The 27,785-nt window shown below is 55.9% G+C and overlaps 9 protein-coding genes across 9 annotated transcripts; 8 read left to right on the top strand and 1 right to left on the bottom strand.

Annotated features, from left to right (window-relative positions):
- Nucleotides 1-145: 145 nt before the first annotated feature.
- Nucleotides 146-2,601, top strand: SPBR_08182 (asparagine synthase (glutamine-hydrolyzing); the record flags this gene model as incomplete). The annotated part of the gene is made up of 7 exons (XM_040766420.1): nt 146-171; nt 385-435; nt 519-675; nt 733-768; nt 833-2,283; nt 2,380-2,484; nt 2,559-2,601. The coding sequence occupies 7 exons, from the start codon at nt 146-148 to the stop codon at nt 2,599-2,601; spliced, it is 1,869 nt and encodes a 622-aa protein (XP_040614849.1).
- A 1,165-nt stretch (nt 2,602-3,766) lies between these two features.
- Nucleotides 3,767-5,744, top strand: SPBR_08269 (voltage-dependent anion channel protein 2; the record flags this gene model as incomplete). Its single annotated transcript, XM_040766507.1, has 3 exons — nt 3,767-3,811; nt 4,031-4,153; nt 4,968-5,744. The coding sequence occupies 3 exons, from the start codon at nt 3,767-3,769 to the stop codon at nt 5,742-5,744; spliced, it is 945 nt and encodes a 314-aa protein (XP_040614848.1).
- Nucleotides 5,745-6,249: 505 nt separating this feature from the next.
- SPBR_08579 (heat shock protein DNAj) lies at nt 6,250-7,251 on the bottom strand (the record flags this gene model as incomplete). The annotated part of the gene is made up of 2 exons (XM_040766817.1): nt 6,250-6,937; nt 6,998-7,251. 2 exons carry the CDS (start codon nt 7,249-7,251, stop codon nt 6,250-6,252), a joined length of 942 nt encoding a protein of 313 aa, XP_040614847.1.
- A 675-nt stretch (nt 7,252-7,926) lies between these two features.
- On the top strand, nt 7,927-9,488 carry SPBR_08406 (methionyl aminopeptidase; the record flags this gene model as incomplete). The annotated part of the gene is made up of 4 exons (XM_040766644.1): nt 7,927-7,963; nt 8,026-9,206; nt 9,277-9,363; nt 9,432-9,488. The coding sequence occupies 4 exons, from the start codon at nt 7,927-7,929 to the stop codon at nt 9,486-9,488; spliced, it is 1,362 nt and encodes a 453-aa protein (XP_040614846.1).
- Nucleotides 9,489-11,084: 1,596 nt separating this feature from the next.
- Nucleotides 11,085-11,744, top strand: SPBR_08690 (protein MSF1; the record flags this gene model as incomplete). Its single annotated transcript, XM_040766928.1, has 1 exon — nt 11,085-11,744. One exon carries the CDS (start codon nt 11,085-11,087, stop codon nt 11,742-11,744), a length of 660 nt encoding a protein of 219 aa, XP_040614845.1.
- A 2,631-nt stretch (nt 11,745-14,375) lies between these two features.
- SPBR_08643 (uncharacterized protein) lies at nt 14,376-15,194 on the top strand (the record flags this gene model as incomplete). The annotated part of the gene is made up of 2 exons (XM_040766881.1): nt 14,376-14,528; nt 14,655-15,194. The coding sequence occupies 2 exons, from the start codon at nt 14,376-14,378 to the stop codon at nt 15,192-15,194; spliced, it is 693 nt and encodes a 230-aa protein (XP_040614844.1).
- A 2,051-nt stretch (nt 15,195-17,245) lies between these two features.
- Nucleotides 17,246-19,465, top strand: SPBR_08226 (uncharacterized protein; the record flags this gene model as incomplete). Its single annotated transcript, XM_040766464.1, has 2 exons — nt 17,246-18,387; nt 18,457-19,465. The coding sequence occupies 2 exons, from the start codon at nt 17,246-17,248 to the stop codon at nt 19,463-19,465; spliced, it is 2,151 nt and encodes a 716-aa protein (XP_040614843.1).
- A 2,923-nt stretch (nt 19,466-22,388) lies between these two features.
- SPBR_08560 (mRNA export factor) lies at nt 22,389-23,468 on the top strand (the record flags this gene model as incomplete). Its single annotated transcript, XM_040766798.1, has 1 exon — nt 22,389-23,468. One exon carries the CDS (start codon nt 22,389-22,391, stop codon nt 23,466-23,468), a length of 1,080 nt encoding a protein of 359 aa, XP_040614842.1.
- A 964-nt stretch (nt 23,469-24,432) lies between these two features.
- Nucleotides 24,433-25,812, top strand: SPBR_08458 (ethanolamine-phosphate cytidylyltransferase; the record flags this gene model as incomplete). Its single annotated transcript, XM_040766696.1, has 2 exons — nt 24,433-24,526; nt 24,584-25,812. 2 exons carry the CDS (start codon nt 24,433-24,435, stop codon nt 25,810-25,812), a joined length of 1,323 nt encoding a protein of 440 aa, XP_040614841.1.
- Nucleotides 25,813-27,785: the final 1,973 nt, after the last annotated feature.

Below are 27,785 nucleotides of genomic sequence, written 5' to 3'. Positions count from 1 at the left end.
CCTTCGCTTTCCTATATAGACACGAGCACCCTTCCGTGTGCTGACACAAAACGTCCACCTGCGCAGACAGAATCCAACTCCAGCGCTCCAGCGTCAAAGAAAACAGAGAACCTCTCGAGATACCAGGCAAAAACAATCCACCAAAATGTGTGGCATTTTCGCTTGTCACCGGTAGGTCACGCATCGCCGCTGCATGCGGTTTTGGCTTCATTCTTTGGCGCTTTGCGGGCATTGGCGCGCTTGAGTCACACTTTGCGCGGGGTCGTTTTGGCAGCCACCACGGCACACGACGTGCTCAGCAAAGCCTCAACAGCGCTCGCAAGCCTCCCAATGACACAGTGTCTTCCAATTGAGCTTCCTGGTCGCATGTCTGACCCGCGATAGTCACCCCGACGTCCAGAAATTCAAGCCGACGGCCCTCCGGCTGTCCAAGGCGTAAGTCCCTCCACCTCTCCCTGATGCTCCAATGCTGTCCACAATGGCCGTCCATGTGCTGACGACTCTATGTTTCTTTGCAGTATCCGCCACCGTGGCCCAGATTGGAGTATGTCTATGCCGCCCGACACTGGCGCGCCGGCGCTGTTTCCCCCCTATTATGGTGGGCAAGAGATGGAAGAAGGCACTGTACTGACGGAAATGGAACTGCAGGCGGCAGTGTTATCAGCAACCAGACCAGTATGTCCCTGTTTCTCGCTTTGACTTTACATTTTGGCTCGTTGCTAACGTATCCAGTTCTGTGCCATGAGCGGCTCAGCATCGTCGGCGTCGGTATGTCGCACCCTACCAACCCCCACCCGTCAACGCAACGGCGTATACTAACAACCGACCAGAGAGCGGCGCCCAGCCCCTGACCAACGCCGACGAGAGCATCGTCCTTGCCGTCAACGGCGAGATCTACAACCACCGTCTTCTGCGCAAGAACCTGAAGACGCCGTACCACTTCAAGACCACCTCCGACTGCGAGGTCATCATCCCGCTGTACATGGAGCATGGCATCGACGCGCCCAAGTTCCTCGACGGCATGTTCTCGTTCGTCCTCTACGACAAGAAGCTGGACCGCACAATAGCCGCCCGGGACCCCATCGGCATCACGACTTTCTACCAGGGCTGGTCGTCCAAGGAGCCCGGCACCACCTACTTCGGCTCCGAGCTCAAGTCCCTGCACCCGGTCTGCGACAAGATCGAGTCCTTCCCCCCCGGCCACGTCTTCGACAGCCAGACCAACGAGCGCACGCGCTACTTCGAGCCCACCTGGTGGGACCCCAAGCGCGTGCCCAGCACGCCCCTGGACCTGACCCTGATCCGCGAGACCCTCGAGCGCTCCGTCCGGAAACGGCTCATGGCCGAGGTGCCCTACGGCGTCTTGCTGTCGGGCGGTCTCGACTCCAGCCTGGTCGCCTCCATTGCCCAGCGCGAGACGCTCCGCATGCGAGAGCTCGCTGCGGCCAACGGCAGCACGGAGCCGGCGTCCTTTGGCGCCGTGTCGGCCGACAACCACGACAACATGGACCGCGGTGAGGGCCTGGTCGGCATTGACGACGACAACAAGCTGTCCACCGTCACCTACCTGCCCCAGCTCAACTCCTTCTCCATTGGTCTGCCCGGCTCGCCCGACAACAAGGCCGCGCTCGAGGTTGCCAAGTTCCTCGGCACCAAGCACCACGTCATGACCTTTACCATCGAGGACGGCCTCAACGCCCTGTCGGACGTCATCTACCACCTCGAGACGTACGACGTCACCACCATCCGCGCATCGACGCCCATGTACCTGCTGTCGCGCAAGATCAAGGCCATGGGCATCAAGATGGTCCTGTCCGGCGAGGGCAGCGACGAGATCTTTGGTGGCTACCTGTACTTCCACGCCGCGCCCGACCGCGAGGCCTTCCACGACGAGACGGTGCGCCGCGTCAAGAACCTGCACCTGGCGGACTGCCTGCGCGCCAACAAGTCGACATCGGCCTGGGGGCTGGAGGCCCGCGTGCCGTTCCTGGACAAGCAGTTCCTCGAGACCACCATGAACATTGACCCCACCGAGAAGATGATCACCAAGGAGCGCATCGAAAAGTACATTCTGCGCAAGGCCTTTGACACCTCGGACGACCCGAGCGCCGCGCCGTACCTGCCGGACAACATCCTGTGGCGCCAGAAGGAGCAGTTCTCGGACGGCGTCGGCTACGGGTGGATCGACGCCCTCAAGGACAACGCCGAGCTGCAGGTCACCGACGAGATGATGAAGAACCCCAAGCCCGAGTGGGGCGACGACATCCCGGACACCAAGGAGGCGTATGTTTTTTTTTGTACTTTTTGTATTTTTTGTATTTTTTGTATTTTTTGTCACTCTTCGTCTCACGTTCTTTAAAACACGACTAACACAAACAGCTACTGGTACCGCCTCATGTTCGACGAGCACTTCCCCCAGTCCTGCGCCTCGACCGTTATGCGCTGGACGCCGACGTGGTCGAAGCAGACCGACCCTAGCGGCCGGTGAGTCCCCTTGTCAACGATGATGCCATTGATAGCCCGTGTTTGATTTGACCATTGCCTGACAACCATCGCAGCGCCATTTCCACTCACAACGCCAAGTACGACGAGGCCGCCTAAGATGCCCGAGACACCCAAGCGGCCTGCGAAACAGACACCATCAGCCGGCCTGTTACGCTCGTCTCGTTTGTTTGCATGTGTGAAAAGTAGTTGTTTGCGATTCGGCGATTCGGATCTAGGACCATTTCGACCAGGGAGTTGACAACCAGGGAAACATTCTTGGTTTTTTTATCATTTTGTCGTCATTCTTGCAAGAAGTAGACAGAACAAAAGCTGCAATAGATTATGCCCAGATTAAAAAAACTGTCATTTTTTTTCTTACGGCGTAACTATCCAGAGAACCATACCAAATTATCTCTTTGCACATCGCGCCGTGTGAATGCCGTTCAGCAAAATTTCATTCAATGTGAAGCAGATTGGCATTCAGTTGGTATCACGTGATGAACTCCCGTTCTGCCGTGAGTCAATTCATGCGCCCCACGTGGGTTTTCTAGCGCATCCAACCCGAACACTTTTTCCTGTCCATTGTGCGGTCCCCTGTTCCCTTTCTTCCCTTTCTTTACCGTTTCTTTTCTGTTCCACCCGAACAAGGCGCCTGCAGCCAACCAACCAGGCGGTCGAGCGCCCTGGCAACAACGTCCGGTTTGAGCCGAGGACCCTGTAGACAGAGCCCACTAAAAGTTTAAAAAAAAAAAAAAAAAAAAGAAAGAGAAAAAGAGAGAAAACGGCAGGCACAAGTAAGACACGAACGACAAAGACGGGAAGGTGCGATGGGGGAGATAAAGTGACAAGGTGACGGCGACGGTGAAAATACAAACAGAAAGGGGAAAGAGGCATTGGGCGTCTGCGACAACAGGACAAGAATCCGTAACGATACGTCGCCACGGGCGGGCCAGCCACACACAGACGCATACCCGCATGTATCGTAATTGCTGAAAATGCATGTTGGCTGGTAGGGCCCCAACAAAGTGTCTCTCACCACCTTTTTCGGGCGCAGGCAGGCGGTAGTGTTGGAGGTAATTTTATTTACGGACTTTTCTTTGCATTTATTTTAATTCCTTCGTATGGGGTGCTCCTTCTCTTTATTGTCGCAAACGGCCCCCCCTCCCTCCTGCTCCTTCCTTTCTCTCTCTTTCCTACACAGCAAGCGCAATCTTGAGTTTCTTGATTTCTTTCCCTCTTTTCTTTCTTCACCCAAACACATCCCCCTGAACCTACAGTCACGATGTCGGTCCCCAACTTCTCTGACATTGCCAAGCCGGCCAACGACGTGAGTCCTGCTCTCCGATTGCTGTCCTCTTTCTCTCAACAGGAAGACGGGGGACACGAAGCGCCCAATTGCCGACGACAGACCGCCCAATCACCGCCGTTTTGGATTGGATTTGGGTGGGATGTCGAGAGATGGTCAAATCCATGTCGGACGATGCTGCCTTCGGGTGGCATTGCATTTTGCGACTCTTGCTGACGTTTCTGTTCTTCTGAATTATAGCTGCTGAACAAGGACTTCTACCACCTGTCCGCCGGCACGCTCGAGGTCAAGAGCAACACCCCCAACAACGTCGCCTTCAAGGTCAACGGCAAGAACAGCCACGAGAAGACCACCACCGGCACCGTAAGTTTCCACGTTGCCCGCCAGCCCAACAATAACACATCGTCCCACAACGCTACTGGAGACATGAGCCGGGGTGGGGCGAGGAGGCATGGGAGAGGGGGAGGGGTAGGCATAGGCATAGGCATAGGCATAGGCCACAGGGGGTATGCGTCGGGAGAGGCCCTTTCCGCGAAGAACATCGTCAGATGACGAGAAGCGAGAGCGATGCATGGGACAAACATACCGGCCTTACGACTGCAACTGCCTGACTGGCTAGCGTTCGGTGTGTTGTCAAAGCGTGGCCCTCGCCCGGCAATGCGTGTACAGCCTTGCCTGACTTCCTCTCCGGCCCTCACCCCCCGATGCTCTGATGCTCTCGTACCGCGTGCCCGCATTGGGCCTTGTCCAGTCTCCTGACTTGTCTTGGGCTGCATGACGCTAACCACATCATCTTCTCTTGCAGATCGAGGGCAAATACACCGACAGATCTCTTGGTACGGCATCACCCAGCAAAAGCAACCACCACAAGTCACGACACCCACGCCATGTATCCCACAATGCATCTGTAGATGGTGGCAACCACGAACATGCGTCTCGTGGAGCGCCGGACCCTTCTTCATCACCTCCTCCCTCCACATCCGGCAGCAAGGATGTTGCCGACCAGACACGGACAGCCAAGTCGCTGCCGTTGTTGCCTTCTTCCGAAGCCTCTTCCTCTCACTCCTCCTTTCCAGACATCTCCTCTCCGTCTCGCACTCCTGCTTCTTCTCACCGCCACCCTTCCTCCTCCTCCTCCTCCTCCTCCAAATCCCACAAATCCCCCAAATCCCCCAAGTCCCTCCAAAATCTCAGCGTCGTCCTGTCTCGCATTGGCGGGTCCACAAGCGGCCTGCCCGTCGAGGCGGCGATTGCGCTCTCCCCAAAAGTTTCGACCTTGCTAATGTTTTACCGTCGCACAGGCCTGACCGTCACCCAGACCTGGAACACGGCCAACGCCCTTGAGTCCAAGCTCGAGCTTGCCGACTCGCTGGCCAAGGGCCTCAAGGCCGAGGGTGTCTTCTCGTTCCTGCCCGCCACCCAGGCCCGCGGTGCCAAGTTCAACCTGCACTTCAAGCAGAGCAGCTTCCACGGCCGCGCCTTCTTCGACCTGCTCAAGGGCCCCACCGCCAACGTCGATGCCGTCATCGGCCACGACGGCTTCCTGGCTGGTGCCTCGGCCGGCTACGACGTCAACAAGGCTGCCGTGACCAGCTACAGCGCCGCCGTCGGCTACCAGGCCCCCACCTACTCTGCCGCTGTCACTGCCAGCGACAACCTGAGCATCTTCGCCGCCAGCTACCACCACAAGGTCAACAGCCAGGTCGAGGCCGCCGCCAAGGCCATCTGGAACTCCAAGAGCGGCAATGCCGTCGGCCTCGAGGTCGCCACCAAGTACCGCCTCGACCCCCTGTCGTTCGTCAAGGCCAAGATCAACGACCGCGGTGTCGCTGCCGTCGCCTACAACGTCCTGCTCCGCGAGGGCGTCACCTTTGGCATTGGCGCCTCGTTCGACACCCAGAAGCTCGACCAGGCCACCCACAAGGTCGGCACCAGCTTCACCTTTGAGGCTTAAGCGTCTCGCTCGACCAAAGACGAAAGAAAAGCCCGCAAGGAAACGTCTTCTTGCCCGGCAAGGGGCCCAAAAAGCACTTTTTTCAATTCAATAAAATCTTTTCCCATCTCGTACATCCCCATTGGATGGTTTATATATCCGTTTCTTAAATTTCGGTCTCCTACGGGTTGACAACAATGCGATGACTGTATTTGCCACTTCTTTAAGCCTTCCGGGGGCAACCCTGTGACTGTTTTTGATATCCCGTCTGTCCCTTTACAATCACACTCTACTTCAATTTGGTGCCTGTGTGCGATTGCATTTGGTCGTATGCAGTTTGATTCGGTTGTATATACGTTCATACCTCATATCCTGGACAAGACAGGCTTCTGTTTTATATAAATTGATAGGGAAGAGACGACGAGACGAATCCTATCGTCACATCTCACAACGGTCTGGATTCCGGGAGGGCGAGAACAGGCATGTTGCCCCAGCCGTCCAGCTGTTGCACAGCCCATCCGTCGTTCTATGTCTTTGGCTTTGCTGGTGACGTCTTCTTCTCTTGTCGCCAGTCGTTGAACAATATTACTGGCACGAGAATCCCGGCGGCCAGCGCCGCTGTCATGATTAAGAAGCCCACCACCATGCTCGTCTCGTCATGGTAGGCAGCGGAATGGGCTGCCGCTGCCCGCCGTTCGGCGACGCGCTCGCTGATGTTGCGGTGCGTCCGCTCCGTCTTGTCCCAGTTGAAATGCGGCGTCGAGGGGTTGCTGCGCGTGCCGGCATCGTCGGCGTTGACGTTGCCCGGGCCAAACCCGGTGGGGCCGTAGTCCTGACCGGCGTTGGCCGTCGAGCCGCCCGTTCGTGACGACTGTGAAGCGTGTCCTGCTGTATTGTGAGCCGTGTTCTGGCCGCTCCCTGTGTTGCGGTAGAAGCTGGGCGGTGGGCCCCGAAAGGCGCTTCGCCGGCGGCTGAGGCCCGAGGCCGGACGGCCGCCGGCGGGGCCTGTCGAATAGTACGAAGCGTTGGGCCGGTGCTGGCCGCGGAGATGACGGTGGCTGTGTTGGCGCATCACGTCGCGGTCGTAGGCGGCGCGCTTTTCGGTGTGGCTGAGGACGGCATAGGCTTCGGAGATGCGCATGAAGCGGCGGGGCGCATGGGGGTCTTGGGGGTTGTGGTCGGGATGGTGGGCTTTGGAGAGCTTGTAGAAGGACCTTGTCTGTTAGAGCAACAGGGCATGAGGACGCCTGGTACTGGCAGGATCGGATACGTACTTTTTGATGTCGGACGCGTTTGCGCTAAACGGCACATTCAGCGTCTCATAGTGGTTCTGGCTGCCCGCCGTCGCATCTTGGAGAAGGTGTCGACTGCTGTGGAACGGGCGCGCCGCAGGCGTCGAGCGAAGCGTCCTGGAGGAGCAGTGGCATTCTGGCCGGCTGCTATAAGCGACAAGGCTGTGAGGATAGATACGGATTGGCGATACGAAAGCAGCGGAAGAGAGACATGATGGCAGCGAACGAGGGTTCATTCCTCAGCGGCGGGTTGGAGCTGTGCAATTTCAAGGCGGTTTCAGGAGGGGCACAGAAGAGTTGACAGGCAATAGAGTCTCTGACTGCGATCACGAGAGGCGAAAGAGAAATTGTTAAGATGCGATCAAGATGCGATCAAAGTGGTTGCTTTGCAGCGGGCTTTTGGAATGACCCGCGTTGACGTTTTGCCGCTGGCATTAGCGCTCTTTCCCGCTTTGGGCGATCTGTAACGGGTAATTACGACTACGACATCTCAGCGGTGTCGGCCGCCATTGACATAGTGTGGCTGGGTGCTGTGGCGCCGTACTTCTAGGTGCTATGTCATAGTGCCTTGCAGCATTGTCTCGTGCCCCGCGCCCTCTTTGATTGGGCCGTTTCCTATTCGGGCAGACCCACGCCTTACTTTTGACAAGGCCATGTCGTTCTACCTAAAACCTTTTTTTTGTTTGATTGACGAAAACCAGCAGACGACATTCCCAGGCCGGCACTGCGTATAAGTTGCAGACACACCCTTGACGGGAACACTATATTCACATCGAGAGAGAGCACACCGACGCTGCCAGTGGGCTGTTTTGACATAATTTTACTTTACTGAACGAGCGAGCACCTGGTTTTTTTTTTTTTTTCAAACGGCACGAAAACAACAAAAAACCAACACCAATATCAAAATTACAATGGCTGCTCAAGCCCCACCCACCGGTGAGCCCGCTGGTACGTGGATGGTCCCATGTCCTTGTCCGTCCCTGTCCACTGTATGCTGACAATCTCTACAGCGGAAGGTGGTTCCACCAAAGCCACCGCGGCTATAGGTAAATCCACCAACGGCGACGCGGCCGATGACAGCGAGGGATCCGAGGATGAGGCCGACGAAGCCACGGGTGTGAATGGGGGTGCCGGCGGAGAGGGCGCCGGCGGAGAGGGCGCCGCTGCGGCCGCCAAGAAGAAGAAGAAGAACAAGAAGAAGAAGAAGAAGTCGGCCAAGCCGACCAAGCAGTCGGACCCGCCGCGGGTTCTCATGTCGACGCTCTTCCCCTCGGGCGCCTACCCCAAGGGCGAGGAGGTGCCGTACGTCAACGACAACGCCTACCGCACGACCGACGAGGAGAAGCGCCACCTGGACAGCCTGCGGTCGGACTACCTCAAGGACTACCGTCACGCGGCCGAGACGCACCGGCAGGTGCGTCAGTGGGCGCAGAAGAACATCAAGCCGGGGCAGTCTCTCACGGAGATTGCCAACGGCATCGAGGACAGCGTGCGGGCCCTGGTGGGCCACCAGGGCCTGGAGGAGGGCGACGCGATGGTGGCCGGCATGGGTTTCCCGACGGGGCTGAACCTAGACCACATTGCGGCGCACTACTCGCCCAACGCGGGCAACAAGACGATCCTGCAGCAGAGCAATGTCATGAAGGTGGACATTGGCGTGCACGTCAACGGCTACATTGTGGATAGCGCGTTCACGATGGCCTTTGATCCCAAGTACGACAACCTGCTGGAGGCGGTGCGCGAGGCGACCAACACGGGCGTGCGCGAGGCGGGCATCGACGTGCGCCTGGGCGAGATTGGCGCGGCCATCCAGGAGACGATGGAGTCGTACGAGATTGAGCTCGACGGCACCACGTACCCGATCAAGTCGATCCGCAACCTCAACGGGCACACGATTGAGCACTACAGCATCCACGGCACCAAGAGCGTGCCGATTGTCAAGACGAATGACACGACGAAAATGGAAGAGGGCGAGGTGTATGCCATTGAAACATTTGGCAGCACGGGCAACGGCTACGTGCGCGACGAGGGCGAGGTGTCGCACTACGCCAAGCGGTCGGACGCGCCCAACGTGCCGCTGCGCATCCAGTCGGCCAAGACGGTGCTCAACGTCATCAACAAGAACTTTGGCACCCTGCCGTTCTGTCGCCGGTACATTGACCGCCTGGGTCACGACAAGTACCTCCTGGGGGTGAGTGGACAAGGCCATTTTTGAATCTTTGGTGATCCGATCGGGACCAGCAAAATACTAACTCCATCAGTTGAACAACCTCGTCAGCAACGGCGTGGTCGAGGCCTACCCGCCCCTGGTTGATAAGAAGGGCTCGTACACTGCCCAGTTCGAGCATGTAAGTTCTCATGGGGATTCGTTTTCGTGACTGTCTCTTGCCAGCCCAACCGCTTTCTAACAACCCAGACCATTCTTCTCCGTCACAATGTGAAGGAGGTCATCAGCCGCGGCGATGACTACTAAACGAGGGAGATGTCCCGACAGCTGCGAAACCAGCTTCTGTGATGTGGGACCCTGGCGCCTTGCGTTTGTTTAGTTTCGTTGAATTACGTCCTGCCGTTTATCTTCCACTTGGCAGCCGGGGCGAGCATTTGAATCGCTGTGGTCCTGCAGCTACGGAGATTACGGATACCGCGGGCCCGGCGGTATCCGCCGTCTTCTCGCGCTCAGGCACAGGTCAGCTGCCGCCCTTGTGTTTGCCCTTTGCTGTTTGTCTTCTGGAAATGGAGGCACGCAGCAAAGCATCATTTTGCCATTACTTTTACCAACGCACATATATTAGTCAGGACAAGAAAGGATCGTAGCAAGAACGAACAAGAAAATACAAGAAAAAGAGGTTGACTATCAAACGGAGAAGAAACAATGTGATATTTTGGAATTATGTCATCTTACACGGTTCCAGAAAAGTCTCCAGAGCAATTGCGACCTGATTCTGTATGTCTTGTGATAGGCACAATTGTATCCAGACGCGGCGATGGTGCATTCCTGGTCGCTGCCACCAACTGCCGTGTTCCCCGCTGACTGTCGGCCTGAGGCGGCCTGGAATTTAGTGGTTTTAGGGCATGTTCCAACTGACGAGTAATTACACAGTATGTTGTACGGCGTTACTGGCATGCAACAACGTCTCCAAATGTGGCGTGCGAAGAGACTACTACAGGCTTGACCGTACTGCTTTCGTCAATCTCTAGCAGTCGGCAATTCGGCGTCGTGAAGGGGCGCGAACGGCCTCTCCGTTCAGGTATTCGTAAGACTGGATACAGACACGCTAAGACATCACCCAAACCCCCAGAGTGCCTCGTTTGCGTCCCTCCTTCCCCCGCGTGTATTCCGAAGTTTTTTCATGTGTTTTTGCGCTAGTCCATATCTGGCCATACTTAAGCCACGGCCAGCCAATAAGAGGCCTGGTTTTCTCGCCACATCCAATGCTCTTTCCGATAAGATTTCGCGTACCTTCGATGAGGGCAACTCGGGGAGGGCGGGTCTTGCTAAAAAATTGGAAATAGAGAGGCAGGTTGAAAATTTTAGGGGCACTGAGGGGAGTCATGCCGAAAATTTTGTGGTGCCCGCCCCCCCTGTAGTACGGGATCGAGCCTTGGTTGTTCCTGCCCGTTACAATAAAAGACGCGCACATCCTTTTCCACCCGACTGCCAACTTCCAGCATGAGCTTTTTGCTTTCGATTTTGAATTTGTATTTTCACTCATTCATCTCGATACCCTACGATACGTCGACAAGAGACACCGTTTCTCTCTCGAATCTACACTCGCTTTCTCTAAAGTAGCCAGTCGACCTCATCGGACAACTGCTTCAGCGCAATTTGACTAGGAAGAAAAACGACACTCAGATATCGCTCCACCGACTTCCTGTGACTGACCGCTCTCGACAGAAGTCCCCGACTACCTCTCCTCCTCTTCTTCTTCCTCCTCCTCCTCCTCCTCCTCTCCCTCTCAAGATAGGCGTCGTCTTCGCGGAACATCATCTCGCTCGTGTTCTCATCCAAGCGTCCGCGGCCTTCTTCCTCTTCTCTCACCAGCTCTCGCCATCTCTCACAACCGCCACCATGAAGGTCTTCTCCAACACCTGCACGTTCGACTACTCCTGGGAGGAAGTCTCGACGGCCAACTGGCGCAAGTACTGCCCATGGAACGAAAAGTCCACACACGTCATTGCCGTCGACACCCTCTCGCGCACCGTCGACCCGGCCACCGGCATCCTCCGCACCGAGCGCCTCATCACATGCAAGCAGAGCGTGCCCGACTGGCTGAAGACGGTGTTTGGCAGCGCCATCTGCAACAACGGCGAGAGCCAGGTCTTTGAGACGTCCTATGTCGATCCCAACGCCCGCTCCGTCATCATGGTCAGCCAGAACCTGACCTGGTCCAACCTGCTGAGCGTGCAAGAGACGGTCGTGTACCGGCCCTCGGAGGCGGCGGCCAACCAGACCAAGTTTGTGCAGGACGCCAAGATCACGGCGCTGTGCGGCGGCTGGCAGCGAATCCGCAATGCAATTGAGGACAGCCTGGTGTCGCGGTTCCACGACAACGCCGTCAAGGGCCGCGAGGGCTTCGAGGCCGTGCTGGCCATGAGCCGGCGCGTGTTTGCCGAGGAAAAGGAACGGGAGCGGCTGATGTCGTCGGCGACGGCTGCGGCCGTGGCCGCCGCCGGCAACCCGTTCACGGTGGGTGCCGGCCAAGGCGAGCCGATGAAGATGGCCCAATAAGCATAAGCCTTGTCACACCCATGGCTTCCTTATTGCCTTTTTCTGTTCCTCTCACGTCTCTCACGAACCGACCGTCTTTCAGCGACACATTTTCTTCCTCGTACAGCATTACTTCCCTTTCTTACACGAGCGTTGCATTTTTACGTCCTTTTCCTCTGCGGCATATTTTGGAGCAATTGAATCTATGGGATACAAAACGGGTCAAGGGGGTTTACAAAAAGTTATTTTTTTTTTCTCTCTTCTCCTTTTCTCGTTTACGAGTGGCAAAACGGGTTTGGTATTTCCTGGTACGGAGTTTTTGGGGCGCATACGGGACACACTGTTTCTTCGTTTGTATTTTTGTCTTTTTCCATTCATTTTCTGTTCACCCCTCATCGGGCCACTTTCCACTATACCCACACTCCTCGCACCAACCGAAGGGGATGAATATAAGAAATTGAATTACAGACGAGACGAGCCAGCAGAGGTGCTGTTTTCAAATTTCTTTCCTGTTGAATTCCCTCTTCTCCGGACAACGACAACAGCGAGAATCGAGCGAATCGTGTCAAGTCATCTTTCACTAGACTTGGGGATATAGACTATGCAGAATACGGTGTGTGTTTTAGTCGTTCTATAGATGTCCATATAGTGGATAGAAGGGATACATGAAATACCATCTTCACTTCTCCTGAACCTGCTGTGTCTCCATTCTTGGAGTTGGGGCTGGATACAAGTGATACCTTTGAGAGTTGCAAATATCTGACATAGGCGATAAGAAATGTGACGAGATGTGCACTTGGCGGTGAGTTATCCCTTACTCCATTCGCCAAATAAAATCCGTGCAACAGGGCCAGCTCATCATACTGAAAAGTACAACATACGCGACCGCTGTAACCCTCGCAGTCCATATGGAGAGAGGCGGCTGCATCGTTTCGTACTGCACATGTAGGACTCAATCAGGCATCGCCATGCACTGGTTGATCTTATCGAGGGACGTTCGGCGCACACGCTGTTTCTTTGTTTATCAGCACTTTAAAGCTAGCTTGGCAGTTTGGCTGATAGCCCGGACATCGGCCGCCGAGTACTAGATTAATTACTCGCTATGTTTAGGAACCTTACGAAACACCGCTGCGGTTGGGACTGCCGTGTCTACAACAGAGTACGTCGTAGAAATGTTTAATTTTCCACTCACACCGACAAGGTCCCGGATGCTGGGCCGGTCGCCGGTGTCGCTGAGCTGGCGTTCGTGGTATGGAAATGGCTAGCTTGCAGATTGGAACCCATGCCCACCCTGCGGTGAGCACCAGTTGATCCTGCCCGGTTGCTAATCTTGCTATTTCTGTTGGGGGAGGGGCGGTGACAACGGGCACGTCGATGTTCTAGATGGACGGACACAAAAGAGGAATAGTTTCCGTAACTGTGCACCGCGAAAGCTTGGGCCTCTCTCAGCACGAAGCGGGCTCATTCCAGGGGGCTGCACATCGTTGCCCAAAATTGTGGGCTGGATCCAAGAGATCCCATGGATCCAAGTATCCCAAGAGTCAACCGAGTCAAGGTGTGCCGGACAGGGCGGACCAGCGACCACTGTTTTGGTCGAGGTTTGTTGAGAGAGACATATGGTGACTGTAAAGGGAGGCAGAGAAAACGTACCGAGTATGCTCGAAGCAAAAGGTAGAAGAGACGGCAGGCAGGTACTTGCGAGGTGTGCGATTGGCTGTCTGTTGGTTCTGCAACATTTTCAGGTACGCGTCTCAGCATTGTCGCCTGTCAAGCAACGACGTATTAAGCTGTGGCAACTGTAGCAACTTTACACCGCCATTTTCGAATCAGAGGACGACACAATAAAGAAGAAAAAAGCAGTCCACAAAGAAAGGAACAGGGGCAACTGCCGCCGTAGGTGGAAAACAGACACGCATCTGTCTAAGCTCTGAAGCTACTCAGTACTCTGCAGCTGTGCGCTCGATGTGGTCGTAGTGGTCGTAGTTTGGCGATCATGAAATGTCAAAGAAAACTGCAACGGTGGTCTTAGTCGTCGCCAACGGAGGAAGCCGCCCAAGTGACAGAACAAAGGCAAGACATCACCGTAGGACTCGTTCGTGGCTTCCCAACCCCTGTGCTGGTGGAAGAGCACCAGTGGGTCCCGGCTATTGGTTGGGAAATGGTAATCTGGAAGGTGGGCTGGAGGACTACATGCACGGAGGTCATCGCTCTCCGCAATAGAATCCATAGCTCTTTCCTAGCCAGCAGCCAGATCTGAGCTAATCATATCACCACCCAGAATGGTCATCCCCCCAATTCCGCTCCCCTGCGCCTTCCTCATAGCACACCCATAAAGCGTGCTGTTCGTCCCCCTCTTTCCTGCGCGTCCCTCATCGTCGTATTTCCCAAACGTTCTGCCATTTTCTTATCTCGACTTTTCGCACGACTCGTTTTACGGTCTCCTACGTCTACTCACTTCCATCTCCCGAGAGCACTACATCTCCTACGTAACGGACTTCCGGCCGCGTCCTACACCTTGCTTCTTCATTGACCGCCAGCATCCAGCGTCTCGATCTTTTCATCTACAATCTTCATACGCCCTCTTCTAACGTACTCTCTGTGGATCGATTCTTTCTCTCAGCCTCCTTCACCTATTTCTTCCACCCATTCAACATGACTCGCGTGACCGCACCAATCAGCAAGCTCACCCGGTCTCTGGGCTCCCATCCGTCCGTGGCCAGACCAGCCTACATTGCCGCCACGTCCAGTCACCAGACCAATGCCAGCACCGGTGCTGGTCGCACTGAGCCCGCTGAACGGGACGATGTACGTCAACTGGATTGCTTGAAGGAGTGACCCCACGAGCTGGACAAGTTTCCCTGCAACCCGACTTTCGGCTACCACATGCATGTTTGAATTCATTTTGGACTAACACGGCGACCCACCCTTCAGAACAGCCGTCACTTCACCATGACCCACCGCCCGACACCCAGCCCTATGCCCTCGCGCAACCGTGTTGTGCCCCTTATGCAGTCCTTCAACTTCCGCACCACGGCCCCGCGCGACGCCCGTCTCGACGTCAGCACCATTGACTACGCCGTCATGCCCTCGCTGGGCGCCGAGGCCGAGCGCGAGGCTGCCGCTGCCGCCAGCCGCATGGCGCTGCGCGTGCCTCTGCTGCCGGACAACTATTCGCCCGACCGCACGGCCCTCAATGGCCATGCTCCCGAGGTGGCTGATGGCCCGCTGGCGCAGCCCGAGATTGTGGTGGTGGCGGCCCATCCCGAGAATGTGGTGGCGGCGTCGGCGCTGACGGAGATTGAGGGCATGGGCGTCGACGGTGTGGAGCTCAAGTTTGCCCACCTCGGTGCCGAGGCGAGTGGCGGCAGCAGCAGTTCTGACAGCGAGGCATCAGGTGGTATGATACGGGATCTGTGGAAGGGCCTTTTGGACGACCTGTCCGGCTCGCCCGCGGTGCCCAAGGCGGCGTAAAAAAAGTCGCCAATTTTTTTTATGAAACGGATTATGATTGCTCTTTGGCCTTTTTTTGTTTCTTTTATTTCTTTGGTTTTCATTTTCTCATTCTCGGCGAGCGAGCCGACTTCTTTCTTCTCGTCTCTTTTCTTTTTCTTCATCCTTGCACAAGTCCTCTTATGACCTGATTTTAGTTTGTTTCGTTTTCGGGACGGTTTCTAAAGTAGCAGGCAAGGAAGACGGAGAAAATGGCAATGGTCCTTTTTCTATTCGTGTCTATTCCCCTGCCTATGTACCTTACGACTCTTGTAATCAATTTTGACTGTGCCTCTTTGTCACAACGTCTTTCCTACAAAACACGACTGGTTTCTGTGATTGAGACATGATGAGACTCTGCAAAGCCTTACCTGGCAAAGCCCCTCCCTTCCCCGTCTTGGCCGCCCACGTTCGATGCTGCCCGTTGTCATTTTCGTCGCTTTGACCTGAGGACGACAGGAAGGACACAACGCACGAGCACGGGGTGTGATTGAGTGTCAAAAACAGGGTTGCAACTGCCACTCTAGCGTAAAGTGATTGAAAGCACGTCTTGCGTGTCCTTGTATCTATCTGTGAGCTTCCTACTGAAATTCTGGATTCTCCTAGACTTTATGTCTTCTGTTTAAGTGTTGCCCTGGGCCCTTGGTCTTTCCTCCCATCGGTATGAATTGTCTTCACTTCTCGGCTTGATACAGAATGATCGACGGCAGCTGTTACGTTCTCGTCTGGACCCCTTCCCTGTCTGCCAGAGCCACCCACGTACATTTTCCGGCACTGATGTAACGGTGAATGTGCAGTAGTATGTAGGATACCGGTGATCCTTGTTCCTACTCGAAGACCTCGACGACTCCTGGGTCAGCTCTTGTTAAACTCTTGCTCCGTGCTCTTGGCAAGGTCAAAACTCTGCCCGCACGACGATTGAGTCTGCTCGTATCGTATCCTTTGGATTTCAGAAAATTATTCGTGCCAATGAAGGACGCAGCCTTTTCATCCTATCGACTTGCCGCTCCCATCTCGTTGAACATCACGCCCGATTATTTTCCATATGGCATGCAACCAGAGTTCGAGCCCACGGTCCGTCTCTTTGGTTTTTGGTAGCGACTAGCTGGGAACACCATCCTGCACCCGTGGAACAAAGTCACTTGTTATGACAAGACTTTGCTGCATAGTATCCGTGTCCGAGCCGGACTGTGTTTCTTCTCTCACTCACGCTTCGACAAGCCACACGCCAAGGAGTATGCTTGTTTTCTTGGGTGAGCAAACAGAGCTTGGCTTATATACCCGTTGGAGCACTTTTTTTCACTTGCGTCAGTCTAATGCTCTCTCTCTTTCTCGTCCTCTCTCTGATCTACCTTTTGTGTTTTGCCTGCTTCTCTTCCCGTTGCTTCTGTCTTTTAGCCTTTCATTTTTGAGCCGCCGTCGCGAATGCCAAACTTTCTCTTGTTTATCATATGATTTGTCTTTTCTATTATCTCTTTTCTCTTTCGTTTCTTCGCCACTTTGCTGCCATCAGTGTCTTCCACTCGCGATCGACGCCAGCCTGGACAACCTGGATGATCTCGCCGTTTTCCAAACACCTTTCCAAGCAACACCAGTTTCCAACACTGTTTGCAGTGCCAATTAGCCCTCAATCTCCAGCCGTGTGCCGCGTTTCGCTCTTCTCAGTAGCGAGCCGCAGCTTGCCTGTACTCCCGTGCCTCGCGATCGTTGTGGTCACCACGGTCGCGCCTGCCAAACCAAGATGCGCTTGGTGTGTGGCTGCTCGCACAATTCTGGACACTCGGGCAGCTTGCGTCGCGTAACGAGATCGCCAAAATCAGCAAAAATACCATCCCGGTAGTATTCACTAGCGATTGCACAACAGAAAGAAAGACACAAAGATCTCGGAATCCAGACATACAAACGCAGTGGGAGAAGACGAAAAGCTGAAGGCCTGGGGTCAGATCAGAGGGGTCGCTAAGAAGGGAAGGAGCTAAAACTGCACCAAAAAAGGGAGGAGGGACTGGCCAGAGAAAGGGATCCAGTAATACAGCATGGCTTCCGCTGCAGCCAGTCGCGAGACGGCAGGCACGACCCTGGCGAGCCAAAATGCGGGTCCCCTATTCTCAACCGTCTTCAACACGACGTCAACCACGGACTCGACCACGACCACATACACGACGTACACGGACAACGTGCCGTCCCACGCACCACCGTCCGCCAACTCCACCGCCGCTTATACGTACGCATCCTCCTCTGCGCAGCCTCGACCACGGCCGACGACCAGTGCCGGCGAAGCCTTCCGCACCGTCCAACCGTCATCCTCGTTCTCCCCCTTTTCCTCCGCTTCCGCCTCATCCTTTGTGCCTCAACGGGAACCGCCCTCAATTCCCCCACCACCACTCCCGGCCGTCCCCTTTGTACCGCCTGTATCAACCGGCAGCGGAACCACTAGCAGCGAGCGCCACAAGCCCAACGTCCTGACCAAGGAGCGCCGGCCATCCCTGAGCAAAAAGGCCTCGTTCACACGCAGCCGCGGCTCGACCTTGACGTCGACCAACTCTACATCCACGTCCGCATCCACGTCTGCTTCCACATCCACTACCAACGGCACCAGAAGCTCCGGCATCGGCTCCCTGTTCCACCACCAGCGCCACAAGAGCGCCAGCAGCATTGCTTTTGGCAGCAGCAACGACAATCCGAAAAAGGGGAACGTGGGACACGCTGAAGGCGTCAGCTACATCGTCAGCACCAACACCGCAGACACCTGGCCGCCACCCCTACCGTCCGACTGGGCCTCAGCCACTGCATCGGCCACAGAGCGCATCTCTGCGTCGCCCAACATCCACGTCGTTCCGTCGAGCAGTCCAAACGCGTCGCCCGTCAAGACCTGGTCCACATTTACGACCGCCACTTTGTCCTCCTCGACGACTGCTACCACGATTGTGCCGACCAGCCCGGTCACAACCTCTTATTTTACGCACAATTTTACACATCCATCTGCTTCGGCCCCAAACAAAATGCTCAGCGGGGTCCTCTCAACGCCCGCCACCACTGGACTGGGTCTCTCCGTTCCGACCGGCTCCAGTCCGAACTCGGCCGTCGTGGCCGCGTCCTCTGACGGCGCAGTGCTGTACCATCACATCCAGGAGATGGTTAACAAGCGCATTTCCACGTTGGACTATCTACGGAAGGCGTGAGTCCCCCCTTTCCCCCCCTCTACTTCCCTCCCCCCTGCCTGTGTACAGTGCCTAACTCTTGATAGATACGAGGGCCGTGTCTACTGGTTCAACACGCTGCGTTTCGACCGCCCCGACATCAACCGCATGTCCTACTTTGACACCCGCCGCCTCAGCCGCCGCGCCACCAACTACTTGCTGCTCGGCCTGTCGGTGCCTGCCGTCGTCGACCTCAACTCGGCCAACGTCATTGAGCTGCTCCGAAGCCTGGGGGCCCTGATGACCGAGTTCGAGTCGTTCCAGCAGCTGCACTCTGAACCCGGCTCGGGCAGCGGCGCCGGCTCGCTGTCCCGGGCCGCACGCCTGCCCAACATGTTCCGGCGCACGCCCGGGTCCAAGGTGCGGCGCACGAGCAGCAGCGCGGCGTCGGGGTCCAACGATTTCGGGAGCAGTTTTGACGGCAGCATGTCGACGGCTGGTGCCAGCAGCGGCGCATCGGGGGCCGCCAACATGGTGCCTCCCTCGTCGTCGGGCGGCGGCAGCAGTTCGGGGTTGGCCGACGGCCTTGGCGGCAGCGCCCTGACCCTCGTCAACAGCGAGAGCGCCGGCAGTGTCCATGCCGGCGCCAACGGCGGGAACGGCGGCGTGCCGCCGCTGCCGAGCGGCGCTGCTGCGCTGAGCAATTCCAGCGTCGGCGGGCTGGGTGGCCTGAGCGGCGGCATCGGCACGTCGTCCATGACCGGCTACGTCACCTCGACCGCGTTTGCCACCTACTACGACAACAACACCGACCTGCTGCCTGGCGAGGAGTACACGTTTTTGCTCACGCCCAGCCTGCCCTTTGACCCAGACTTTTTCGAGACCTTTTCCACGCTCTGCGACGTCCTCATTGACAGCTACCAGCGTATCCTGAGTCTCATGGTGTCGCCCCGCGACTGCACGCCGCTCGTTTTGGAGCTGTTCAGCAAGGCGGACGCGCGTGTTCGCAAGCTGCTGGTGCAGAACGTGGTCAAGGAGTTCGAGGACCACAGCCGCGGGGGCGTCAAGATGGAGGTCGCCAATGTGGGCAAAGTTGTCCTGAGTGGGTTAATGTGAGTTGAGGAGGGTGGTCTGTAATTAGTCGGTTGTGTCCTTTTCATGTCACTTTGGTTTAGAATCTTTTTGGAAGGTTTATAGCAACGGCGTTTCCATCGGCATTTGCAAGTACGGTTGCTTCAAGATATCAGTCAGATATCATGACAGCTTGGACAAATAGGAGAGTATACTATTCCATTATTTCATTATCTTATTATTTTCACCAATCTTGACGATCTTGAGTGTCGGGGCAGAAACAGGAAACAAAACGCGTCGCCACTTGACAAAGACGCGGCCTGAAAGTTCGTTCAGAAACCATAACGCATGTACGTTGAGTCATCACACTGGGTTTATCCAGATCAGGGCTTGACTCTATGTATGAATCATCATGTTGAACTTCCGCCGATAGCAAGCCCCCGAGATAACAGAGCCCTCACGAGAAACAACCCCCAGACGGTCCCAGAAGAACAAAGTCCTCAGAGCACGCCGACATCCAAGACGAATGAAGTGGAGGAAAGCAAAAGACAAGTCGGCGAAGCTTTTCTCAGACAAAAAAAGCAACTCCTGAAGAGTGTCTGGCGTCTCGCTTCCTCCATCTGCTTGTCTCATGTGTCGGCGGCCAGCGATCTCCATCGTTATCGGCCTCGCATCCTGTTTTCTAGTTCAAGAAACAAGAGAACAGACAAGTGACAGAAGAGGTCGATAGAATGTGTGAAGCCTCCCCGCTCCGAGAATAAGCCCCATCGAGTAACTCGCCAGAGGGGCATTTCTGCATCTGGCGAGCAATCGCATGCCTATGAAAATGGACGAAACACTCCCCGCCCGAGACCCTCGTCTCCTCCGCCGCCCATCCTTTCTCTGCAAAACGGTATCCCCTCATCCTCTTCAACCCACCCACCTCGTCCCTCTCCTGCTCCGCCACAGGATCATTGCCCAGCCTCATCCCCCTCCCACCTCCTTTTTCAACCGCCTCGTCTCCCCAGCCTCCATTTCCAGCAAAGGGCTGTACTTTCCCCTTCTTCTGAGATCTCCCCGCTTTCTTCGTTAAAGATCATCGCCTTCAAGGATCCCATCTCAACGACACGAGCAATGCCGCCCTAAACCCCCTCTGGGTCGTCCGAGATAATAACGCCGCCAAGCTTAGTAACCGCCACTTTGCCTCGTCCACTCTTTGCCTTGAGAACCGCTGGTACCTCCTCCTTTCAACAAAGGCCAATCCAGGAGACCTCCGGCACGGACGCCAGCATTACAAAACGGACTAGATACCGACATCCCACCCACAAGGCCCGGTATAACTGCCACCTCGCAGTCCTGCCCCCACGGCAGAATGACAGCGGACTCATATCTTCGTCCATAGGTGGTGCCATCCACTGCACAGAGCAAAAGCCGAAAAGTAACAGAAATACCAAGAACCAAGTAGACGAAAGCGACAGCACCAAGACGCCCGAAGCAATGCCTTGATCGCGTACCATCTCTGGCCGCCCTTCATGTGGCCAAGCGAAAACAAAAGAGGGCAGCAGCCGCCCAAAAACAGAAAGTAAACAAAGAAAAGAACGGTGTTCACCAAGACAACTCCCTCGAAGACCCGAAACGAGAATCGGAATACAACACAACCCGCACCAGAAGAGACTTGACGGGAAATGAAAAGTCGAAAAACACAAAACAAGAAAGAAAACGAGTTTGGAATAAGACAACAGGTAGAAAGGGGGAATCCAGTCCAAGGCAAAAAAGGAAGCCGAACGGGGTGGCAAGGGCAGATGAAGAGGAAACGACAGAAGGGTTTGGAATGGAAGAGGAAGGCTCCCCAGTCGACGGAACAGACTCAGGAAAAGAAGGGCTGGAACGGGAAGAAGAAGAGTCGCAGGAAGAAAACCAAGAGAAAAAGGGTGTGGGAAGCAAAACGAGAAGAGCAAGTGAGAGCCTCGTCTGGGCAGAGATCAGCCGCAGGTGTCGTTACGGCGGCGCATTTCTGCAGCGCTTTTTCTTCTTTCGAAAAAAGAGACTGTCCGGGGACTTTCTCCCAAAGCCAAAGTATGGTCGAGACGAGCGAGACGAGCCCTCCCGTCTCCGTTGATGCTTCGACGGCGATTTGGTCGGACGAGGAGACTTGAGCAGAAAAGAGAAGAAGAGGAAAGAGGGAAGCCAAAAACGAAAGGTTCAAAAATGTGCTTTCTAGCAGAATTTTGTGTGGAGACATATTCTGCCGAAAAGGCGGTGAGCACCGGTAGTGCGTCGGGTGTATTATGTAATACTCGCAGCTAGCAGATTGGGCCTGCCAGGCACCAAGTCGACCCAAGGCAGTAACGGCGGGTTTGTAGGCAGAGAAGAGCTTCTGCATTCCGACAATTATATTGGACGATTCTTGCTATTTCCAAGTTGCATGTTTGCCTGACACGCCACTGCGCATATGGTGTTGGCCATCGTCACATTTGTGGCCAAACCTGCGACGTACAAAAGCTACCTTACCTACGCCGCCAGTAGCGTGTCACCGCTGAAGCTCAAGCTTATTGCGCCTTTCCGCCCAGCCACCGCCTGTGCAAGCAGCCTTGACGCGCTAAAAAAAAATTGGGTGGGAAAACCACAGGTGCGACGCATATCGCTGTGAGACAGACGGAAGGCACGCAAAGACCACAAGGCTCTTGCGTTCAATTCTTTGCTTGTTTCGCCTCTTTCCACCACCCACGATCGTCCTATTGCCTCGCGACTCTTTTCACTGACGACGAGCCAGACCTCTCCGGGCTACCTTACCAGCTCCCGATTGTTTTGCCTCAGGACCTGGTCAACCTCCGCAGAGGTTCCGCCCCCCCCCCCCCCCCCTCGAGCAGTCCTGCACGACAACGTCGTCTCTGGCCGACGAGAGCGAACTGGCGACGACCCTCTCTTTCCACGACTTCCACGCGTCACACGACACGTCTTCTGCCGTTTTTACGTCTACACCGCCATCATGTCTCTCTTTGGCTCCGCGACGACGACGCAGGCCAACACCACGGTCGGCGACCTCAAGGGCGATGTTGCGGTCCCCAACCCGCCCGAGGACAGCATCTCGGACCTGTCCTTCAACCCCAACACAAACGACCCAAAGGACTTTATGAGCGTGGCCTCCTGGGACAAGAAGGTCCGCATCTACGAGGTCAACACCAGCACCGGCGCGTCCGAGGGCCGCCTCATGTACGAGCACAACGCGCCCGTGTTCAGCTGCCACTTTGCCAAGGACGGCAAGCGCGTCGTGTCGGCCGGCGCGGACAACCAGGCCCGCCTGTGCGACCTGGAGTCGGGAAAGAACGACATTGTCGCGCAGCACGACCAGCCGATTCGGTCCGTCAAGTTTTTCGAGATTGACGGCGGCCAGCAGATGATTGTCACGGGCTCGTGGGACAAGACGATCAAGTACTGGGACCTGCGGCAGCAGCAGCCCGTGGCCGCCGTGCAGTGCCAGGAGCGCGTCTACACCATGGACGTCAAGGACAACCTGCTCGTCGTCGGCACGGCCGACCGCTACATCAACGTCATCAACCTCAAGGAGCCCACCAAGCTCTACAAGACGCTGCAGAGCCCGCTCAAGTGGCAGACGCGCGTCGTCACCTGCTTCAACGACTCGGCCGGCTTTGCCATTGGCAGCATCGAAGGCCGCTGTGCCATGCAGTACGTCGAGGAGAAGGACTCGAGCTCCAATTTCTCGTTCCGCTGCCACCGCGACGCGCCGCAGAACAACACCACGCTGGTGTACGCCGTCAACGACATTTCCTTCAACCCGGCACACGGCACCTTCTCGACGGCCGGCTCCGACGGCACGTTCCACTTCTGGGACAAGGACGCCAAGCACCGGCTCAAGGGCTACCCGTCGGTCGGCGGCAGCATCACATCGGCCAAGTTCAACCGCGACGGCAAGGTATTTGTGTACGCCGTGTCGTACGACTGGGCCAAGGGCTATCAGGGCAACAATGCGCAATACCCGACCAAGATCATGCTGCACCCGGTGCTGCCAGACGAGTGCAAGCCCCGGCCCAGCGTGAAGAAGCGGTAGAGGGGCTGTACAAATAGAAGAATGAGGAGGACTTGCAGGAAAAGGGCAGGTATTATCTACAGGGGATGGCCAGGGACTCTCATGGCTGTTTGGAGGATTTAGTGTCTCTGTCTCCCTTCATATTTCTCTTGTTTTCTTGTTTGATAGGGACCACGCAGGACACACTTGTATGTTTAAGGAAGATGCAGGTAGCGTTTTATTTACATCATTTTTTGCAGGTTGATTATGATTTTTTTGACTTGAGCGCCTTGACTTCCATTGGCGTACTGGCACTTTGGAATGACATGCACGTACCATAGATAGCTGCAATCAGAAGTACAGCAATACCACAACCGCGACGTCGGCCGAAATTGCCCAATGGAGAGACCTACAAGTCAGCCGTGCTGCAGCTTCGTGATATGTACGGGACGCACTTTCGCACTCGTATGCTCTTGCCGTATTGGCAGCCAACGTGGGGCCTGTATTGGACGGCGCGGGCAGGAACGACAACTAAGGAAGGCGCTACTGGAGCAGCTCCTGGAGCTCAAAATCTGGCGGGGAGCAAGAGAGCTGGACCAATGCACCGATTCTGCTGTCAATGATGACAACGGTTAAATGCCAAAGTAATAGCTGATAAAACAGCCACTGACAGTGCACAACAAGAGACATGTCTTATCGCGAAAGAAAAAAACAGCCACGGTTTACCGCTGCTTTGCTCTTGCTTGGCTTCGGCCACACAATGTCCCGCCATCCCACAAGGGGGGAGGAGCTACCCACCAACGGGTGAATTTATTAGTGCAGAACGGAAGGGGCAAGTCCCACGTCCCTTAACTTTACGGCGTAACAACCTCCTTGGCCGTCAAACGACTCTCTCCAGCCTTCTCCCAACCAACCTCTCCCTGTTGGCAAGCTGTACCATTCTCGCTAGGCGGCAATCCTTGTGTCTACCTCTCTCACCGACACACCACCACCCACCGCATTGACTATGTCTTCCGACGGTGCCCCGCCAGGCGAGCCGGCACCGGAGCTGCTCGACGGCCGGCTCTGGGTCGACGGCTGCTTTGACTTCTTCCACCATGGTATGTGCGGCCGACTCAATAATTCCTTGCAGACTCGGGCTAACTCCGCCCGTGCAGGCCACGCCGGCGCCATTGTCCAGGCCCGCCAGCTCGGCGACGAGCTCTACATTGGCGTGCACTCGGACGAGGCCATCCTCGAGAACAAAGGCCCCACCGTCATGAACCTCCGAGAGCGACTGATTGCCGTCGAGGCCTGCCGCTGGGTCACGCAGTCGGTGCCCAACGCGCCGTACGTCACGACGCTCGAGTGGGTGTCGCACTTTGGCTGCCGCTACGTGGTGCACGGCGACGACATTACATCGGACGGGTCGGGCGAGGACTGCTACCGGTTCGTCAAGGCGGCCCACCGGTTCAAGGTGGTGAAGCGGACGCCGAGCATCTCGACGACGGACCTGGTGGGCCGCATGCTGCTGTGCACCAAGACGCACTTTATCCGGTCGCTGGAGGAGACGCTGGCGGGGCGCGAGGGCCCGGGCACAGACGCAGAACGCAAAGCGACGGGCCAGGCGATGGCGGAGCGGATGCGGCTGTATGCGACGGACGAGACGGCCAAGAAGCCGGGCGTCGACGTGTGGTTCTGGAAGGACCCCGCCCCGGATGCCGGTCCCGACGCAAAAGGCGCACTGACGGACCTTGTGCAGGGCCGCGGCCCGCAGATTGGCCAGCGCGTGGTGTACGTCGACGGCGGCTTCGATCTGTTCTCGAGCGGACACATTTCCTTTTTGCAGCGGGTGCACGAGGCCGAGGAGGCCCGCGCGCGCGCCGACGGCTGGTATGCGCCCGAGGCCGTGGCCGAGCGCCAGGGCAAGGCGGCGGGCGACTACCCGCCGGCGTTTGTGGTGGCCGGCGTGCACGACGACGAGGTCATCAACGAGTGGAAAGGCGTCAACTACCCGATTATGAACATTTACGAGCGCGGCCTGTGCGTGCTGCAGTGCCGGTACATCAACGCCGTTGTGTTTGGCGCGCCCTTCTCGCCGACGCGCAAGTACCTGTCGTCGCTCCCCTGGGGCATCCCCGACGCCGTCTACCACGGCCCCACGGCGTTCATCCCGCTGACGTACGACCCCTACACGGAGCCCAAGGCCATGGGCATCTACGAGCCGGTGGGCCCGCACGAGTTCGCCGACGTAAACGCCGGCACGATTGTGGACCGGATCCTGGCCAGCCGGGACCGGTACGAGGCACGGCAGCGGGCCAAGGGTGCCAAGGCAGACGTGGAGGCCGCGCACAAGCGGCGTGAGCAGATGGAAGAGGAGCAGCGGCAGAAGGAGGCGAGCAGGTAGCCACCTGCAGCCAACTGCGCCAACAAGTGACTTTCCTAATGTACCATTTTATTGTCTTTCTTTTTTTTTTTTTTTTTTTTTTTTTTTTTTTTTCTTAGTCACGTCATTTTATCTCTATTTCGCATGGGATTTGTTCTTCCTCGATTCTTTGGCGTCTAAAAACAAAAAGAAGGGATAATACCACATTTCGGTCTTCAACAGACCTGCCTAACCTGTGTTGAGAATATCATTATTGCATTACGAAAAGGATGGAGTGCATTGGCCTCTTGCACCAAGGTGTTGCTTGCATGCCCATGAGCCGTGAGTACGGAACGTGTGCCGTATGCTGTTCCGAGTCGAATCGCCTGCTGGGACGGATTGCCATCTTCACACCATCATCTTAGAGGCCGTTTGCCCTGCAGATCTGCCTCTTCCGAGACTCCTTTACTCGGACACTTTTAAACTTCTGATCCAGGTGACCTGTAAATTGTTGGGGTGTTCCAATTGGTTTGGCGGCCCTTTCGTTTCGACATTTTGGTCAAAGGAAAAAGCTCCTGATCCTACAACATTCATTGCTAGGCGGTGTGCTGCTTTTAACGCGCTTCTCGTCTAGTTGCGGCTAGCAACGGGAATTGGGGTGACTTCGGCACGCCACGGCGGTGGAAATACAGAGAAGCAACCACTGGTTCAGGACTTAACCTGCCGGCGATAAAGAACCGCTTCCCCGGGTATGCCCAGAAAAGGAAAGGAAACCATCAAATGATTGGCTATGGTGAAGTACAGATTGACGTCTGCATTGCATGATCCTGTGAACGCGCCTCGTTCGGTTTGTGTCTTCCCGGCGAGATCGGAGGTGAATGACGCAAGAATGGGAGGTCCTGCTAAGATCTCACGGTGACAGTGGCACTGGATAGCGGTGATCACTTGAGCCAGGGGCAGTGACAGGAACAAAATGGGTGACACCAACGTCAGGATTGATAACAGGGAAAGACGAACATGAGCACGGCGAAGAAGCGGCTTGAAAAGGCAGAGATGGACACTAATAAACTGTTGCTGCACTAACTTTTGTCTGGAAAAAGACAGAAGGGAGGGAAGTACGGAAGATACGTAAAGTCTAGATATAAGCGCATCCACTAGCCTGGGATCTCGGACTTTGATGTTTTATCACGTCCTTCCCGACTAAGACTAGCACGTCTTGTCTTATGACAGTACAAATGGCGAAAGAAAAGAGCATCCAAAAACGAAGAAGGGGAAAAGAAAACGAAAAGAAAACCAAAAAGTACATCGGAGGCTACATAACAAACATTGTTTACATATCGTAGGAACTCGCTGGGATCACACTCTACCCTCAGCAACCTTGACCGCTCTCGCTGTGCCGACCCTCTTTGTCCCTTCTACGCGTCAGCCTTTGTCTGCTGTCATAAAAGAGGCATGAGAGCGGACCTTGCCGACTACCCACGGGCCTTATCTCGTCTCTCACGACCATCATGCAATCGTGCATGGGGGATGATCTCATTCGGTCACATATCCTCATATCTGACAGCCCGTAGACCGACACAATGCTCCCCGCACTCGCGTCTGCCGAGACGCCCTTTACTTGACAAGCCCGACCTAGACAGGAACGCTTCGAGAAACATCTGGCTGCCGGGCTTGCCCAATGCCCAGAACTTTGCAGGATTCGACTGCAGACACGGGCCATGTCGGCCTGCAGAATGCACGGAAGAGGGGCGTCTGTCCGCTCTCAAGAATTGGGCGTTGGAGGTTGCCCGGCCATTGACCAATACCAGAAGACACAAAATCGGATACGGGTCGAACAAGGAGCGTCCATGTCCGAGAGATGGTGTCCACGTTTTTTTTTTTTTTTTTTTTTTTTTTGGCCGCCTTCCTTCCACCCTCTCCTCGGCCTCGCGCTTGCATTTTTGGTGCGGCTTTCGTGTTAGTCGGCGGCGGGAGAGTGGGGGCTCTTTACTTTTTAGGCCTTGGCCACTCCCTCT

This window comes from Sporothrix brasiliensis, assembly GCF_000820605.1.
Source record: "Sporothrix brasiliensis 5110 chromosome Unknown Cont22, whole genome shotgun sequence".
NCBI lineage: Eukaryota > Fungi > Ascomycota > Sordariomycetes > Ophiostomatales > Ophiostomataceae > Sporothrix > Sporothrix brasiliensis.
Note: the sequence above shows the minus strand (reverse complement) of the source record. Positions and strands in the feature narration are given on the sequence as shown.